The sequence below is a fragment of the Cherax quadricarinatus genome, chromosome 6, assembly GCF_038502225.1.
Source record: "Cherax quadricarinatus isolate ZL_2023a chromosome 6, ASM3850222v1, whole genome shotgun sequence".
In the NCBI taxonomy this organism is placed as follows: domain Eukaryota; kingdom Metazoa; phylum Arthropoda; class Malacostraca; order Decapoda; family Parastacidae; genus Cherax; species Cherax quadricarinatus.
This window is the reverse complement of record NC_091297.1, coordinates 2,457,987-2,478,096: the sequence shown is the minus strand read 5'-3', so window position 1 is coordinate 2,478,096 and position 20,110 is coordinate 2,457,987. Positions and strand designations below refer to the sequence as shown.

At 39.6% G+C, this 20,110-nt stretch overlaps 1 protein-coding gene across 11 annotated transcripts in view; it reads right to left on the bottom strand.

Moving 5' to 3' along the window:
- Ufd4 (ubiquitin fusion-degradation 4-like) overlaps positions 1-20,110 on the bottom strand; it is a 660,794-nt gene that overhangs the window by 137,770 nt on the left and 502,914 nt on the right. For 10 of the 11 annotated variants that reach the window (XM_070079782.1, XM_070079788.1, XM_070079746.1 and 7 more), the window contains 3 exons: positions 19,727-19,841; positions 15,042-15,256; positions 1,827-1,979 (listed from right to left, as the gene is read on the bottom strand). In XM_070079782.1, coding sequence (XP_069935883.1) covers positions 1,827-1,979; positions 15,042-15,256; positions 19,727-19,841 — 483 coding nt within the window. The remainder of the gene's footprint in view (positions 1-1,826; positions 1,980-15,041; positions 15,257-19,726; positions 19,842-20,110) is intronic. The other variant, XM_070079775.1, reaches the window with a different exon arrangement.

Genomic DNA, 20,110 nt, shown 5'->3' with positions numbered 1-20,110 from the left:
ACAAGTTCTCTGTTCGTTAGTCACACCCCCAGGCCCCTCTTATATTTCTTTGGCTTTCCACTTTAAATTTTTTTCTTACAAAAAATAGAAGATTTACTGTTATGCAGACTACTGCATTAGTGTAGAAATGGTATAAATAATATCAGCGCACTTGTGAAAGAATATCAGACTCACCAGTTGACGTGTATTGGACGCTTGGTATGATTTGTTTACTTTTGAACTTTGGTAAAAATCGAACATTTCTGCTGCTTTGAGCTCAATTTCAAGATACTTTTCATTGTAAAACCAGTCAAAATTATCTCAATTTCTGTAATATGTCTTCCATTCTATAAAATGAGACCAGGAAAACTAGAATACAACAATAAATACCATACAAAAATACAGTGCAAAGTCACTGTTTTAATCCAAAAACACAGTTTTTTTTTTTCTCATTACGCACTGTGTGCTGCAGGATTTTTTTTATACAGTGGACCCCCGATTAACAATATTTTTTCACTCCAGAAGTATGTTCAGGTGCCAGTACTGACCGAATTTGTTCCCATAAGGAATATTGTGAAGTAGATTAGTCCATTTCAGACCCCCAAACATACACGTACAAACGCACTTATATAAATACACTTACATAATTGGTCACATTGGGAGGCGATCGTTAAGCGGGGGTCCACTGTACTGTGCACACTGACCACACAGACCTATTCTTTCATATGTAGGTCTACCAGCTTTCTCTCACTAGATTTGAGGGCACTAGAATTTAGGCATACTAGTACGTCAAAAACCCTGGGGCATAAGCCGTACTAGTACGGCCAAAACCCCGAAAGGGTTAAATCAGATGAGGATCAGGCAGGACTTCAAAGAGACCTGGACAGGCTGGACATGTGGTCTGGCCACTTGGCTCTCGAATTCAACCCTGCCAAATGCAAAGTCATGAAGATTGGAGAAGAACAAAGAAGACTGCAGACAGAGTATAGGCTAGGTGGCCAAAGACTGCAAACCTCACTCAAGGAGAAAGATCTTGGAGCGAGTATAACACCGAGCACGTCTCCGGAAGCACACATCAACCAGATAACTGCTGCAGCATATGGGAGCCTGGCAAACCTGAGATTAGCATTCCGATACCTAAGTAAGGAATCTTTCAAGACACTGTACACCGGGTACGTCAGGCCCATACTGGAGTATGCAGCACGAGTTTGGAACCCGCACTGGGTCAAGCATGTTAAGAAATTAGAGAAAGTGCAAAGGTTTGCAACATGGTTAGTTCCAGAACTAAGGGAAATGTCCTACGAAGAGAGGTTAAGGGAAATCGGCTTGATGATACTGGAGAACAGGAGGACTAGGGAAGACATGATAACGACATACAAAATACTGTGTGGAATAGACAAAGTGGACAGAGACAAGATGTTCCAGAGAGGGGACACAGAAACGAGGGGTCACTCTTGGAAGTTGAAGACTCAGACGAGTCACAGGGATGTTAGGAAGTATTTCTTCAGTCACAGAGTAGTCAGGAAGTGGAATAGTCCGGCAAGTGATGTAGTGGAGGCAGGAACCATACACAGCTTGAAGACAAGGTATGATAAAGCTCAGGGAGCAGGGAAAGAGAGGACCTAGTAGCGTTCAGTGAAGAGGCGGGGCCAGGAGCTGTGTCTCGACCCCAGCAACCACAATTAGGTGAGCATGCATTTTTTTTTTATCATTGATATTGTAAAAAAAAAAAATAGATAAAAAAATCAAGCCTTATAATAGCAACATCAATGTCATTTATACCATGTCTTGATGGTAGTGATTAAAGTGACTACTCACAGGACTAAACAAGCAAGAAAACTACTTACCTTGGCAGAAAGGTTATCATCTGAGGCTGCTTGTTCTGAGGCAGCAACAGAATGTTTGTGAACATCTGTTGTAGCCTGAGGTAGTGAGGGTGTGGAGCTGCACTTGCGGCTGGTTAGTACACTAGTTCCTTGGGTAACATCTGTGCTGACCACCTGTACACAATAAGCTCATCAACTCTCACATAACTCTTGTATGCCTGACAACAACCTAACAGTTTTACCTGACATGAATGAAATACAAAGTACTCTCTGAAGTTTATGCTCAATAATCAACTTCAGTACTTAACCTTTTCACTGTCACTCACACAGATCTACATTATTTATGCCAGTGGTGCCTATATAGAAATACAGCTTGATCACAGCACTCTCAAGTATGATGTTAGCAGTAAATTTTGGCCTAGACATGAGAGAATGGATCTATACGGTAGGTGTACCTAGGATAAAAAAAATACCTGCTCCATAAAAAGCATGATGGGAACAGGTAACCTCTGATCTAAAGTTTGGGTTAAAATAGTGACAATGAGGAGCTTTCTAAGGTGGTTTATTATGGGGTTCACTGGAGAGATGTTGGCCAGTATGTCTGACAGCTTCACATATACACCTTTCTGATTGTCACATGTCCAGAAAACAGAGCAGCTATTTAGACCATTCTTCCTGTCTACAACAGGAAGAATGCATAAAAGCTCTGCAAAACTGACAGGTGATACATTTTAGGTAAACTAACTGATTGGCACACCATGTACAAATAACACCAATTGTTCTTTATTTTATTGCTTGTCTGATTGGTAATTACTAATGGCCAGTAAGGTAGGAGAGTGGTGGCAGGGCAGAAATACTAATAGTCATGGTGGTGGGTGGATTTTGTGCTACCACCCAAATGAGGTGGTACAAGGTAGCACAATGGTGAAAGGTGCCCTGGGTGGGTTTTATGCTGCTAGTGCCCTGGGTGGGTTTTATGCTGCTAGATGTATAAGGTGGCAGCTAAGTATAGCTTCCAAGAGCAGTGAAAAGTCATACTAATGGTGACTGACTTGAGATGTATTTGGCATCTTCTACCACACTTCACAGGTGATGCCAAACAAACTAAAATACTTCACTACATTTCTATTAATACACTATCACTGTGGCTCAGTTACAAGGTTCTTGTTATACTTAACAAATTCACTAATGACTCTTTCTCATTATATATCGATACCCCAATTCTTTCACTATGTATACAGTGGAACCTCAAAAATCGAACTTAATCTGTTCCAGGAGCTAGTTCTAAATTCGAAAAGTCTGAAATTCGAAGCAATATTTCCCATAAGAAATAATGGAAATACAATTAATCCGTTCCAGAAACCCAAAAATATTCACACAAAAAATACATTTTATAGAGATTAATTATAGTTTTACATACACACAACAAATGCTATAGTCTTTAATTATGTATAGTAATATAAAATAACATTTTTACTTACCTTTATTGAAGATTGGTGATGGCATCTGGAAGATAGGGAGGAGGAGAGAGGAAGTTGGGGTTATTGTTTGCAAGGAGAATCCCCCTCCATGAGGACTTCCGGTATCAAAGCTCTCTCTGGGGTTGCTTCCCTTCTCTGTATTTTAATGCCACTAGGACCAGCTTGAGAGTCATTGGACTCCAGTCTCACAAAATAACTGTCTACAGTCGTCTGTTTCTGTCTCACAAAATAACTATCCACAGTCGTCTGTTTCTGTCTCACAAAATAACTGTCCACAATCGTCTGTTTGTCTCACAAAATAACTCCACATTCGTCTGTTTCTGTCTCACAAAATAACTATCCACAGTTGTCTGTTTCTGTCTCACAAAATAACTGTCCACATTCATCTGTTTCTGTCTCACAAAATAACTGTCCACAGTCGTCTGTTTCTGTCTCACAAAATAACTGTCCACAGTCCTCTGTACATCCTGGAAAGCTCAACAAGTCTCACACCACTCTCATACTTCTGTATTATTTCCTTCTTCACATCTATGGTGTTTCTCACTTTCTTTACCACAGGGGTACCACTAGCAAGTTTCTTTGGGCCCATGGCAGCTTATTTCACAGTCCCACAAACACTAAACACAACGAAATAATCGTAAAATGCGTGAATGAGAGAGCAGGTTAGTGTTCACTCAAGCATAAACAAAGCTAGACTGCTCACAGCCCCTTTGCGGGGACGCGGACAAAGCGGGCGGCAGACAGGTCCCGTACCCGGCGGTCCGAAAATAGGGGCGCGTTCGATAATAGGGACACAGTTTGTCCAAAAAAATGGTCCTATTTACAAAACGTTCGATAAGTGATACGTTCAATTTTTGAGGTTCCACTGTATGTCAAATAACTAAATCACTTTGAGTGTACACTTGTAAGGTTATGTGGCACCACTTTTCTAACACTTCATTTATTTAGGTACCTTTATATTGGTAAACATTCACTTGCTATATACTGATAATCCAAACACCTGGGTGAAAATACTTGTAGGCCTAGTTGCCAGTGTTTCCCTTTCGGAATCTTTACCTGTTAACATAAATTTTATGGAACTTTTCAAACAGCTTGTAACTGATGTAATGAGAGCATTAATCTTAGTGAATTTCTCTCTCACTGTTCCATATTCACTCTTTCAATCACATACACAATTTTTTTTTGTGTGGAAACACAGGAAAATGCTCCAGCAATGCCCCTAGGGTTAACCCATTAACTGTCCAAACGTAGATCTACATTTTTACCGCTAGCACTCCAAACATAGATCATCGTTTTATTTTTCCTGCCTCCAAATTTGACACGATTGGCCTGAGATGCCTGGTCAGTACAGAATGGGTCTTAACACTGGTGTGAGCAGTATTAAAAAAATCTGGGACCACTTAGTACCTTGTGAGAGTACCAGTTAAATTGAGCACCAGCTAGAGCAAACCGTGGCAAACACCAGGGATTCACTAATGCCATGTTGTATTAACACTCCCCTTTTAAGAGGAAAGTGATGCTGACCCCTAGTTTAGTGACTTTGAGATGGATGTGGCCACAAGTGGCTGAGAAAATATCAAAAACCTCCATAATAACCCATATGCAACATTTTGATACCACTGTAGTGTCATCCTGCGAGAATGTCCTATAACTTATGCCCTTAGTAAAGAGAAACAATTCTGGAACATATATAATATGTGTTTTGCAGACCAGGGAGCTGGCTGGCTGGCTGGCTGGCTGGCTGGCTGGCTGGCTGGCTGGCTGGCTGATTGACTGGCTGTCTCTATCTCTGTGTGTGTGTCTATCTCTGTCTCAGATACACATAAATATAATTATACATAATGTAAATTAATTATGATAACCCAAGAAATCCAGACAGTGCTATATTATGCTTGTAATACGCAAGTAATACGCAAGTAATACGCATTGTCACTTGATCAGGAATCAGGCATGACGACTCTGCATTATATATAATATCTGTTGGCTCTGTCTGAGACGGAGACACAAGCAGACAGAGAGACAGGAAGACAAACACACAGGCAGACAGACAGATAAGCAGAGACAAACAGAGGCAGAGCAAGATAGACAGACAGATACAGACAATGTTTATATGCAACTGTGAAAACAAATAAAGCCAAGGTGTTATGCAGGGTTCTACATGACATTGTAATGTATATACAGTGGAGAAGTGTGCCATAACAGTATTAATGTTATAATTGTAAAGCTTAATTTTATAATTCATAATGTGCATTTGGGGATACTGTAAAGTACTTTAAATTGTAAATAAAAGGAAATCCTGCCAGGGATTTATTTTCCAACTGTGTTTTGGTTAGCAGGTAAGCGTGGCTTGGGGTAGTCACGTGGAGTCAGCATGGAGAGAAGGCTGGCGTCTGGGACGTTGTGTATTTAAGCTAAGTTTTGTAGTTGTGCACTCCTTTTGTTTAACTAACTCAAGCCATAGGATCTTCAATGGTTCACCTGTATGCTGACCTAGGTTTTGATATGGTCAGAGACTGTGGGATGAGTGAGGAGATAAGAAATAGGGTCGGTATTGGAGTAGTGAAGGCCGGGCGTTTGCTGGGCTAAGTGTTTATGTTTTGCTGGACTCTCCAGCTGCCTGCTTCTTGTGTACCGTCTGTTAGGCGTGTAGGTTAGGAGATACATAAAGGTGTTTTTCTAAAGAGTGTATATAATGTTATTCTTTATAAATGTTTATTTTCCTAACTAGGGATTTTGCCTACCCCCTCTGATAACCAACCCATTGAAGTAATAAATATTGGTTTAGCCCTTTCTGTTTTGACTGGGATAGCCCTGGGTGGCCTGTTTCTGCCTGAGATGTGTGTAACTTTTACCTTTGCCCTTAGACAATGCCTTAGCCCCCAGGTAATCCCACTTTTCTGCATAACACAAGGTTCCCTGGAGCAGTGCATGGTTATCAACATAAGAGTGCTGCACCGTCAGCAGTGGAATGACACTTGTCTTACACTGTGCTTCAAGGAGCTTCATATACTCCAACATGTCTAAAACACTGATGGGACCTATAGATACTTTGTATATATTTCTAGACAATATTATGTGACCTAGGTAGTAGGTTGGTCTTATTACACATGAAAAATTGCCCTCTTCATAAAAAAAAAAAATCAAAATCTTTGGAGCGCTGGCAGTAAAAACACAGATTTATGTTTGGACAGTTAATGGGTAAAATATTAGCAAAATAAATTATTTTTTTTTTTTTTTTTTTTTTTTTATTATCACACCGGCCGATTCCCACCAAGGCAGGGTGGCCCGAAAAAGAAAAACTTTCACCATCATTCACTCCATCACTGTCTTGCCAGAAGGGTGCTTTACACTACAGTTTTTAAACTGCAACATTAACACCCCTCCTTCAGAGTGCAGGCACTGTACTTCCCATCTCCAGGACTCAAGTCCGGCCTGCCAGTTTCCCTGAATCCCTTCATAAATGTTACTTTGCTCACACTCCAACAGCACGTCAAGTATTAAAAACCATTTGTCTCCATTCACTCCTATCAAACACGCTCACGCATGCCTGCTGGAAGTCCAAGCCCTTCGCACACAAAACCTCCTTTACCCCCTCCCTCCAACCCTTCCTAGGCCGACCCCTACCCCGCCTTCCTTCCACTACAGACTGATACACTCTTGAAGTCATTCTGTTTCGCTCCATTCTCTCTACATGTCCGAACCACCTCAACAACCCTTCCTCAGCCCTCTGGACAACAGTTTTGGTAATCCCGCACCTCCTCCTAACTTCCAAACTACGAATTCTCTGCATTATATTCACACCACACATTGCCCTCAGACATGACATCTCCACTGCCTCCAGCCTTCTCCTCGCTGCAACATTCATCACCCACGCTTCACACCCATATAAGAGCGTTGGTAAAACTATACTCTCATACATTCCCCTCTTTGCCTCCAAGGACAAAGTTCTTTGTCTCCACAGACTCCTAAGTGCACCACTCACTCTTTTTCCCTCATCAATTCTATGATTCACCTCATCTTTCATAGACCCATCCGCTGACACGTCCACTCCCAAATATCTGAATACGTTCACCTCCTCCATACTCTCTCCCTCCAATCTGATATTCAATCTTTCATCACCTAATCTTTTTGTTATCCTCATAACCTTACTCTTTCCTGTATTCACCTTTAATTTTCTTCTTTTGCACACCCTACCAAATTCATCCACCAATCTCTGCAACTTCTCTTCAGAATCTCCCAAGAGCACAGTGTCATCAGCAAAGAGCAGCTGTGACAACTCCCACTTTGTGTGTGATTCTTTATCTTTTAACTCCACGCCTCTTGCCAAGACCCTCGCATTTACTTCTCTTACAACCCCATCTATAAATATATTAAACAACCACGGTGACATCACACATCCTTGTCTAAGGCCTACTTTTACTGGGAAAAAATTTCCCTCTTTCCTACATACTCTAACTTGAGCCTCACTATCCTCGTAAAAACTCTTCACTGCTTTCAGTAACCTACCTCCTACACCATACACTTGCAACATCTGCCACATTGCCCCCCTATCCACCCTGTCATACGCCTTTTCCAAATCCATAAATGCCACAAAGACCTCTTTAGCCTTATCTAAATACTGTTCACTTATATGTTTCACTGTAAACACCTGGTCCACACACCCCCTACCTTTCCTAAAGCCTCCTTGTTCATCTGCTATCCTATTCTCCGTCTTACTCTTAATTCTTTCAATTATAACTCTACCATACACTTTACCAGGTACACTCAACAGACTTATCCCCCTATAATTTTTGCACTCTCTTTTATCCCCTTTGCCTTTATACAAAGGAACTATGCATGCTCTCTGCCAATCCCTAGGTACCTTACCCTCTTCCATACATTTATTAAATAATTGCACCAACCACTCCAAAACTATATCCCCACCTGCTTTTAACATTTCTATCTTTATCCCATCAATCCCGGCTGCCTTACCCCCTTTCATTTTACCTACTGCCTCACGAACTTCCCCCACACTCACAACTGGCTCTTCCTCACTCCTACAAGATGTTATTCCTCCTTGCCCTATACACGAAATCACAGCTTCCCTATCTTCATCAACATTTAACAATTCCTCAAAATATTCTTTCCATCTTCCCAATACCTCTAACTCTCCATTTAATAACTCTCCTCTCCTATTTTTAACTGACAAATCCATTTGTTCTCTAGGCTTTCTTAACTTGTTAATCTCACTCCAAAACTTTTTCTTATTTTCAACAAAATTTGTTGATAACATCTCACCCACTCTCTCATTTGCTCTCTTTTTACATTGCTTCACCACTCTCTTAACTTCTCTCTTTTTCTCCATATACTCTTCCCTCCTTGCATCACTTCTACTTTGTAAAAACTTCTCATATGCTAACTTTTTCTCCCTTACTACTCTCTTTACATCATCATTCCACCAATCGCTCCTCTTCCCTCCTGCACCCACTTTCCTGTAACCACAAACTTCTGCTGAACACTCTAACACTACATTTTTAAACCTACCCCATACCTCTTCGACCCCATTGCCTATGCTCTCATTAGTCCATCTATCCTCCAATAGCTGTTTATATCTTACCCTAACTGCCTCCTCTTTTAGTTTATAAACCTTCACCTCTCTCTTCCCTGATGCTTCTATTCTCCTTGTATCCCATCTACCTTTTACTCTCAGTGTAGCTACAACTAGAAAGTGATCTGATATATCTGTGGCCCCTCTATAAACATGTACATCCTGAAGTCTACTCAACAGTCTTTTATCTACCAATACATAATCCAACAAACATAATCAAGGGAGCACCATCAACAACTGCAGTGTAAACAATATGAGCAAATGGATGCTACACCATCAGAGGCCACTGAGTAAATTAGTCTGACAGGTATGTGAATTTCAAGTACCCTCATAATTCTGTCCAAACTGAAAGAGGTGCCAGACTATCAGTCCCAGGAAAATTGATGCTCCCTTATGTCATAGCAATCAATGGCCATGATGTACTCTTACTCATAATTCATAGTATCCTCAAATTTGCTGTGAGTGGCAACTTCTGGCTTAAACATGACAAAATGACCCTTTGCTGTAGATGTGCGCTGCATTAAAAAAAATCCTGCCCCTTGCCTCTGGGGCATTTCTTAGGGTGGCTTTGGTGGTTTTGGCTGTTTCTTGGTTCCAAATGACAGACTAAAGACATACCAGTTTAAGATTGTCAGTAGCCAGAAATAAACCTCAACAAGGCAGAAATGGTATACAGGTACTCCTCACTTAATGACTGAATCCCATTCCTAAGAGTAGGTCGGTAAGCGAATTTCTCTTTAAGCAAGGAGCTGCCCCTTACCGATATTTCAAGTATACTATACTGGTAATGAGTCTGTGTCAATCATCTTTAGATTTTGTTTTAATGTCACCATTCATAACATTTTTAGTATATTAAAAATAGAACTAGGCTTTAAAACAACAAAAAGAGTAAACTATACATACAGTACACTCATTACTTACCTTAAAATATTTGTAGTCTTAATGTAGGGTGAGAGGTGAGTAGTATTTATTGTAGGAAGAGGAAGAAGAGGAAAGAATGGAAGTACAAAAGTTCATTGTAAAGCGGTTAGCTGGTGTGGTCTCGAAAGTTTGTATTGTGGTAAAAACTTCACAAACATATGCGAAATAAGCCTGTATGAACCAACCATAAGCGTACGGGAATAAATATGCATTCATCTTTGTTTATATTCTCGCAATTTCTCTCGTTCTCTCTCGTTTACAATGGAAATCTCTAAGACTACGTATTTCATCTACAAATTTGTATATTTTATTGTGCTGGGTACACATACGCACCCACGTCCCCCTTGTTGGAGTTCATGGGTTCAAATCTTAGGCATTAACACTAATATATATATTTTTTGAAATTTGTTTAATTATCCATGGGGAAGTGGAATGAGAATCTTTCCTCCATAAGCCATGCATGTTGTAAAAGTCAACTAAAATGCCAGGAACAATGGGCTAGTATAGTTTACTAAAAAGCAAAAGAAGAAAATTGTCAGAATTATTTTATATTCTTTTCAAAATTGTACATACAGAAGGTCTTTCAATTTGAGGTGTAGACAGTCATATAGAGAAACTACTTAGAATGCGAGTCTATTATTATTACTACTAAGAACATGAATCATATAGTAGTATATGAAGAATGAGAGTCTTATAACTACTAAGAACACAAGTCATATGGTATAGTGCAACTACAGTAGACAACCACTTTTTACACCCATCAGGTTCTGGAAAAGCAGAACTGTATGTGAAAATTCAATGGCTGGAGTGAACTAATGGGAAAAATTAATTTACATGACATGACACTTTGATAAAAGCCACACAAGTTCTTTCAAATCTTAAGTCATCAATACTGATGATTTTTCCAACAACTTACACTGCAGATATTGTTTCTTATTGATCTAGAAATGTGTGGAGAGAGTCCATGTTGCCATACTAGGCCTAGTTGGATATAGCGAGGTTTAGATCCTCAGACGTGTACAATGTTTGACTTAAATGGGTTATTCAAAGTTAAATTTGCATAATGTACTTTTTAAGTGACCATACAGTGTAAGCCAACAAGACCATTATAAAAACAAACTGCACATGCACCCAAAAAAAAAAACACACATTAAATAAAGTGATTTATGCTTGTGTTCACATAGAGGACCCATACTAACCAACCTATGGTGTATAAAAATATAGTACCTAGTTGGATGAACCCTATCAAGAACCAGCTGGCCTAGTAGTTAGCACATTGGCATGGGAGTTTTATGCTTTCCCTGCCGTGGGTTTGAGCCCCACCTATTCTGTGATTTACTTAATTAGGTAAAGCTTCTGAGATATGCATGTTTTTTACAGTTACTGTGTATTTCACAGAAAATGTGCATGCAGTCCTTCCAGAGAAAAGAGCCATAGCTAATACAATGCTTGAGGCTATAATATCTACACACATCCCCCAAGCCATCTCCTTCATCTTGGAGGCTAATTTTCTTGTTTTTCTTTTAAAAATACTCAGACTAACATTTATTCCTCTTCTTTGCACCTCCAGTATTATTATAATTTGTTTTTTTATACCATGGTTAACATCCAGAAACAAGACAGGGTAATAAAAAGACAACCAGTGCAAACAACAGAGTAGGTGGGTGGAGGAGCAGTGGCGTGGGGCTGTGAGTGAGGCAGCCAGCTGCATCAGCCAGTCACTAAGTCACCCCACCTCAGTCTCTCTCTCTCTCTAGATAGTGAGCAGAGAACATCTCCTTTTAGTCACTCATGATTTTCAGTTGTTAAATCAGTGATGTCTGACAAACCTCTTCCCAATAAATGTGAGCTCTCAATACATATACGTATAGTGATTGTACGCAAAATATGAATGTATATAGTTAAAAACTAACCGATAAATTTTGTTAATAATTCAGCCTTAACAAAACAAATATAAAATCTTTAGTTATTGACCAATCTCTATTAAACAAATGTGAGCTCTCAATACATGCACAGGATGCACATACACACAGAATGAGCGCATCTGGTAAAAAACTGTCGAAATTTAACTGACAGAGACAAAAAACATGTGAAGTAGTGAAACTTTCCAGCAAAAGGTAGAATTTTTTTTTTTTTTAACAAGTCAGCCATCTCCCACTGAGGCAGGGTGACCCAAAAAGAAAGAAAATCCCCAAAAAGAAAATACTTTCATCATCATTCAACACTTTCACCTCACTCACACATAATCACTGTTTTTGCAGAGGTGCTCAGAATACAACAGTCTAGAAGCATACACATATAAAGATACACAACATATCCCTGAATCCCTTCACTAAATATTACCCTGCTCACACTCCAACAGATTGTCAGATCCCAAATACCATTCGTCTCTATTCACTTCTATCGAACACGCTCATGCACGCCTGCTGGAAGTCCAAGCCCCTCGCCCACAAAACCTCCCTTACCACTTCCTTCCAACCTTTTCAAGGATGACCCCTACCCCGCCTTCCTTCCCCTACAGATTTATACGCTCTCCATGTCATTCTACTTTGATCCATTCTCTCTAAATGACCAAACCACCTCAACAACCCCTCTTCTGCCCTCTGACTAATACTTTTAATAACTCCACACCTTCTCCTAATTTCCACACTCCGAATTTTCTGCATAATATTTACACCACACATTGCCCTTAAACAGGACATCTCCACTGCCTCCACCGTCTCCTCGCTGCAGCATTTACCACCCAAGCTTCACACCCATATAAGAGTGTTGGTACTACTATACTTTCATACATTCCCTTCCTTGCCTCCATAGATAATGTTTTTTATCTCCAAATATACTTCAATGCACCACTCACCTTTTTTCCCTCATCAATTCTATGATTAACCTCTTTTTTTTTTTTTCAACAAGCCGGCCGTCTCCCACCGAGGCAGGGTGACCCAAAAAAGAACGAAAATCCCCAAAAAGAAAATACTTTCATCATCATTCAACACTTTCACCACACTTGCACATTATCACTGTTTTTGCAGAGGTGCTCAGAATACAACAGTCTAGAAGCATACACATATAAAGATACACAACATATCCCTCCAAACTGCCAATATCCCAAACCCCTCCTTTAAAGTGCAGGCATTGTACTTCCAGCAAGCGTGCGTGAGCGTGTTAGATAGGAGTGAATGGAGACGAATGGTACTTGGGACCTGACGATCTGTTGGAGTGTGAGCAGGGTAATATTTAGTGAAGGGATTCAGGGAAACCGGTTATTTTCATATGATTAACCTCATCTTTCATAAATTCATCTGCTGACACGTCAACTCCTCCTCCTCCCCAATATCAAATTTTTCTTTATCTAAATCATTTGATACCCTCATCATCTTACTCTTTTCTATGTTCACTTTCAACTTTCTACTCTTACACACACTCTCGAACTCATTCACTAACCTTTGCAATTTTTCTTTAGAATCTCCCATAAGCACAGTATCATCAGCAAAAAGTAACTCTGTCAATTCCCATTTTGTATTTAATTCCCAATAATTTAATCCCACCCCTCTCCCGAACACCCTAGCATTTACTTCTTTTACAACCCCATCTATAAATATATTAAACAACCATGGTGACATTACACATCCCTGTCTAAGACCTAATTTTACTAGGAAGTAGTCTCCCTCTCTTCTACACACCCTAACCTGAGCCTCACTATCCTCATAAAAACTCTTTACAGCATTTAGCAACTTACCACCTATTCCATATACTTGCAACATCTGCCACATTGCTCCCTTATCCACTCAATCATATGCCTTTTCTAAATCCATAAATGCAATAAAAACTTCCCTACCTTTATCTAAATACTGTTCACATATATGCTTCAATGTAAACACTTGATCTACACATCCCCTACCCACTCTGAAACCACCTTGTTCATCTGCAATCCTACATTCTGTCTTACCTCTAATTTTCAATTATAACTCTACCGTACACTTTTCCTGGTATACTCAGTAAACTTATTCCTTTATAATTTTTACAATCTCGTTTGTCTCCCTTCCCTTTATATAATAGGATTATACATGCTCTCTACCAATCCCTAGGTACCTTCCCCTCTTTCATACATTTATTAAACAAAAATAACAACCACTCCAACACTATATCCCCCCCTGCTTTTAACATTTCTGTAATGATCCCGTCAGTTCCAGCTGCTTTACCCCCTTTCATTCTACGTAATGCCTCACGCACCTCCCCCACACTAACATACTGTTCTTCTTCACTCCTAAAAGATGGTATACCTCCCTGGCCAGTGCATGAAATTACTGCTTCCTTTTCTTCGTCTACATTTAAAAGTTCCTCAAAATATTCTCGCCATCTACCCAAAACTTCCATCTCCCCATCTACTAACTCACTACTCTGTTTTTAACTGACAAATCCATTAGTTCTCTAGGCTTTCTTAACTTGTTTAACTCACTCCAAAATTTTTTTTGTTTTCATTAAAATTCCTTGACAGTGCCTCTCCCACTCTATCATCTGCTCTCCTTTTGCACTCTCTCACCACTCTCTTCACCTTTCTTTTACTCTCTATATACTCTACTCTTTTTATAACACTTCTGCTTTGTAAAAACCTCTTCTTCATAAAATATGTATTACTTATTACCAAACCTCTTTCCACACATAGCTCAATTAAAGGCTCCCCATTTTCATTTACCCCTGGCACCTCAAATTTACCTACTACTCCCTCCATAACATTTTTACCCACTTTAGCATTGAAATCCCCAATCACCATTACTCTCACACTTGGTTCAAAACTCCCCACGCATTCACTCAACATTTCCCAAAATCTGTCTCTCTCCTCTACACTTCTCTCTTCTCCAGGTGCATATACACTTACTATAACCCACTTTTCACATCCAATCTTTATTTTTGCCACACAAATAAATACAAAATAGATACAAAATAGATACATAAATAGATACATAAATAGATGCAAAAAATGAATCATGAACAGGCAGAAATGCAGTAGCTAGAGGTGATCGTGATGAAAGGTGATGGTTTACTGCACAAAAAACAAGAGTCAGAGTGTAACTACTAAGAACATAAGTGATATATATAATAACTACTAAGAACATGAGTGATACACAGTAACTACTAAGAACACATCATATAGTATAATTATTATTATTGCTTTAAATCATCAAATTATTCACTATAAAGTACACAAATCAAGCCCTCTAAACTATATTTTTGCAGTGCTCATCTCACCTTTGTTGACTTTATAGCTGTAGTTATTGTAGCTATAGATGCAGATGTTGTAGTAGTAGCAGTATTGCTGGATGTAGTGCTAATACTGCTGGTTATTGTAGAGACCTGTGGAAATTCTGGATCATATCCAGGAGCTAGTTTGAGGTCGTATTTTCCCTCAGCACCCATACGGTAGCTATTAGATGCCCCATGGTCCCATGTTACATCAATCCAGCCTAGTTGAGAGAAAATAAACGTAAAACAAGCACCATAAAGGTATACAGACACTGCTACCAGTGTCTACATACCTTTATGGTATGTAGTGTCTACACACCTTTATGGTATGTAGTGTCTACATACCTTTATGGTATGTAGTGTCTACATACCTTTATGGTATGTAGTGTCTACATACCATTATAGTATGTAGTGTCTACATACCTTTATGGTATGTAGTGTCTACATACCTTTATGGTATGTAGTGTCTACATACCTTTATGGAATATAGTGTCCACATACCTTTATGGTATGTAGTGTCTACATACCATTATAGTATGTAGTGTCTACATACCTTTATGGTATATAGTGTCTACATACCTTTATGGTACTGTATGTAGACACTTTTACTGAATTAAAAGAATTATTGATAATAAAGTATAATTAAATGATATACTGTATGTTTTTCTTGCATACACTGGCTGTTTTCCACCAAGGTAGGGGAACCCAGAGTACCCAATGTATTCAATATCACTCATTCAGTCCCTAGCTGTCTTTCCAGAAGTGCACATTACAATCAGAATCATCAAATTAATAATTTAAGAGATTCATTTCCCCAGATCTGATACTAATTAGTCACCTTAACAACACATCTAAATTATAATTTTAAAAATTTTTTAATTAATACATTGGCCGTGTCCCACCCAGGCAGGGTGACCCCAAAAAGAAGAAACACTTTCATCATCATTCACTCCATCACTGTTTTGCTAGAGGCATGCCTCAACTACAGTTAAACACTGCAATATATCTTCACCCCCTCCTTCAGAGTGCAGGTACTGTACTTGAGACCTCCAGGACTTGAGTCCAGATAACTGGTTTCCCTGAATCCTTACATAAATGTTCCTTTGCTCACACTCCAACGGCATGTCAAGTCCTAAAAACCATTTCCCTTCACTCGCTCCAACCTATTATGCTCATGCATGCTTGCTGAAAGTCTAAGCCCCTCACACACGAAGCCTCCTTTACCCCCTCCCTTCAACCCTTCCTAGGACAACCCTTACCCCGCCTTCCTTCCATCACAGATTCGTACTCCCTCCAAGTCATTCTACCTCATTCCATCCTTTCTCCTCAGCCCTCTGGATAATACTTTTAGAAACCCCACACCTTCTTCCGATCTCCAAGCTACAGATTCTCTGCAAAATATTCACACTGCCTTCAGACATGACATCTCCACTGCCTCCAGCCTTCTGGCCACAACATTCACCACCCATGTTTCACATCCATATAAGAGCATTTGTTGGTACTACTATACTCTCATACTTACCCATCTTTCTTCCATAGATAATGTTCTTTGTCTCCACAGACTCCTAAGTGCATCATTCATCTTTTTTACCCTCATTAATTCTATGATTCACCTTGTCTTTCATTGATCCATCTGCTCACAAGTCCACTCCCAAATATCTGAACACATTCACTCCCTCCATACACCCTCCCTCCAATCTGATATCCAACCTTTCATTACCTAATTTTTTTTATCCTCATCATCTTGCTCTTCCCTATGTCCACTTTTAATTTCCTTCTTTTATATACCCCTCCAAACTCATCCACCACCCAAACTCATCCACCAACCTCTGCAACTTCTCTTCAGAATATCCCAAAAGCACAGTGTCATCAACAAAAAGCAACTGTGACAACTCCCACTATGTGTTAGATTCTTTCTCTCTTCATCCCACACTTTATGCTAACACCTGAGAATTCCCTTCTTACAATTGTATCTATAAATATATTGAACAACCATGGTGACATCACTCATCCCTGTCTAAGGCCTACTTTTACTATGAAATAATTCTCATTCTCTCTCTCTCTCTCTCTCATTCTCTCTCTCATTCTCTCTCTCTCATTCTTTCTCTCATTCTCTCTCACTCTCTCATTCTCTCTCTCTCATTCTCTCTCACTCTCTCTCATTCTCTCTCTCTCTCATTCTCTCTCTCTCATTCTCTCTCTCTCTCTCTCATTCTCTCTCTCTCTCTCTCTCTCTCTCTCTCTCTCTCTCTCTCTCATTCTCTCTCTCTCTCATTCTCTCTCTCTCTCATTCTCTCTCTCTCTCTCTCTCTCTCTCCCCCCCTCTCTCTCCTACATAATCTAACTCGAGCCTCACTATCCTCAAAAACTCTCACCTGTTAACCTACCACCTATTCCATACACTTGCAGCATCTCCCACATTGCTCCCCTATCCACCCTATCATATGCCATTTCTAAATCCATAAATGCAATGAAAACTTCTTTACCCTTATTTAAATATTGTTCATCTATATGCTTCACTGTAAACACTTGGTCTACACACCCCCTACCCTTCCTAAAGCCTCCTTGTTCATCTGCAATGCTGCTCTCCATCTTACTCTTAATTCTTTCAATAATAACTCTACCATATGCCTTTCCAGGTACACTCAACAGACTTTTTTTTTTTAATATGTCAGCCGTTTCAAACCGAGGCAGGGTGACCCAAAAAGAAAGAAAAACCCAAAAAGGTAGAAAAAACTTTCATCACTCATACATAATCACTGTCTTTGCAGAGGTGCTCAGATATGACACTTTAGATGTCCCTTCAAACTGCCAATATCCTAAACCTCCCTTTAACAGTGCAGGCATTGTACTTCCCATTTTCAGGACTCAAGTCCAGCTAACCAGTTTCCCTGAATCCCTTCACAAAATATTACCGTACTCACACTCCAACAGCTTGTCAGGTCCCAAAAACCATTTGTCTCCGTTCACTCCTATCTAACATGCTCATGCACACTGGCTGAAAGTCCAAGCCCCTCGCCCACAAAACCTCCTTTACCCTCTCCCTCCAACCTTTTCAGGGATGACCCCTACCCTGCCTTCCTTCTCCAATAGATTTATATGCTCTCCAAGTCAGTTTACCTTGTTCCATTCTCTTTAAATGACCAAAACCACCTCAACAATCCTTCTTCAGCCCTCTGACAAACTTTTAGTAACTCCACACCTTCTCCTAATTTCCACACTACGAATTCTCTGCATAATACTTACACCACACATTACCCATAGACACAACAGCTCCACTGCCTCCAGCCGCCCCCTTGCTGCAGCATTTACAACCCAAGCTTCACACCCATGTAAGTGTGTTGGTACCACTATACTCTCGTACATTCCCTTCTCTGCCACCATGGATAATGTTCTTTGTCCCCATAGATACCTCAATGCACCACTCACTTTTTTTCCTTCGTCCATTCAATGGTTTACTTCATCCATCATAAACCCACCTGCTGACAAGTCAACTCCCAAATACCTGAAAATATTCACTTCTTTTGTACTCCCTCCCTCTAATGTAATATCCAGTGTTTCTTTATCTCAATTGTTTGATACCCTCATCACCTTACTCTTATCTATATTCACTTTCAACGTTCTACCTTTACACACTGTCCCAAACTCATCCACTAACCTTGGCAACTTTCCTTCAGAATCCTCCAAAAAGCACAGTATCATCAGCAAAATGTAACTGTCAACTCCCATTTTGTATCTGATTCCCCATAATTTAATCCCACCCCTCTCCTCAACACCTTAGCTTTTACTTCATTTACAACCCCATCTATAAAATGTTAAACAACCATGGTGACATTACATATCCCTGTCTAAGACCTACTTTTACTGGGAGGTAATCTCCCTTTCTCCTACACACCGTAACCTGAGCCTCATTATCCTCATAAAAACCCTTTACAGAATTTAATAACTTACTACCCATTTTTTTCAACTAGTCAGCCGTCTCCCATCGAGGCAGGGTGACCCAAAAAATAAAAATAAAATCCCCAAAAAGAAAATACTTTCATCATCATTTAACACTTTCACCTCACTCACACATAATCACTTTTTTTGCAGAGGTGCCCATAATACAACAGTTTAGAAGTATATACATATAAAAATACACAATACAGTGGACCCCCGGTTAATGATATTTTTTCATTCCAGAAGTATGTTCAGGTGCCAGTACTGATCGAATTTGTTCCCGTAAGGAATATTGTGAAGTAGATTAGTCCATTTCAGACCCTCAAACATACACGTACAAACGCACTTACATAAATACGCTTACATAATTGGTCGCATTGGGAGGTGATCGTTATGCGGGGGTCCACTGTATATCCCTCCAAACTGCCAATATCCCAAACCCCTCCTGTAGAGTGCAGGCATTGTACTTCCCATTTCCAGGACTCAAGTCCGGTTATATAAAATAACTACCCATTCCATACACAATAAACATATGTAAATAAGCTAGAGGAAAGCCCAAAGGCGAACAACAAAATGGCTCAGAGCTAAAAAACGGAGTTACAAATATATGTTAAAGGAAAGAGGTAGTACTTGTAGTGTGATAGAAAAAATGGAATCGTCTACAAGAGAAGAGAGTAAGTTGAAAAAATTAGTAATCACACAATCTGCCAGCAAAATTTATGAATTTTTTTCATGAAGAGAAAAAAACAAACCATTGTGAAGTTCTCCTGTAATGGTTCCTTCACTTGGAGGGTTGCCATCCTGGTCCCGCCACTTCCAGTCAAGACCACGTACCACACGTGCTCCAACTACCATGTGCTTTACCATCTGCCAGAAAAGGCAGCTCATAAGAATCAGTCATTATTAATAAAAATGTAAATTAGGCATTATCATTAAATTTTAAATACAATAATTTGTATGTTAACTAACATGGAATCTTATTAGCTAAACATATGAAGTATGTGGATGAAATGAAGAGCTAAACTGAAACCTTAGAAAAATAGTTTAAAATATCACTGTATAGAAAAATGAAGTGGTAATGCAAAGAGAAGGAAGGAACTCAAATGGATGAAAAAGAATCTTTACACAGGATTCAA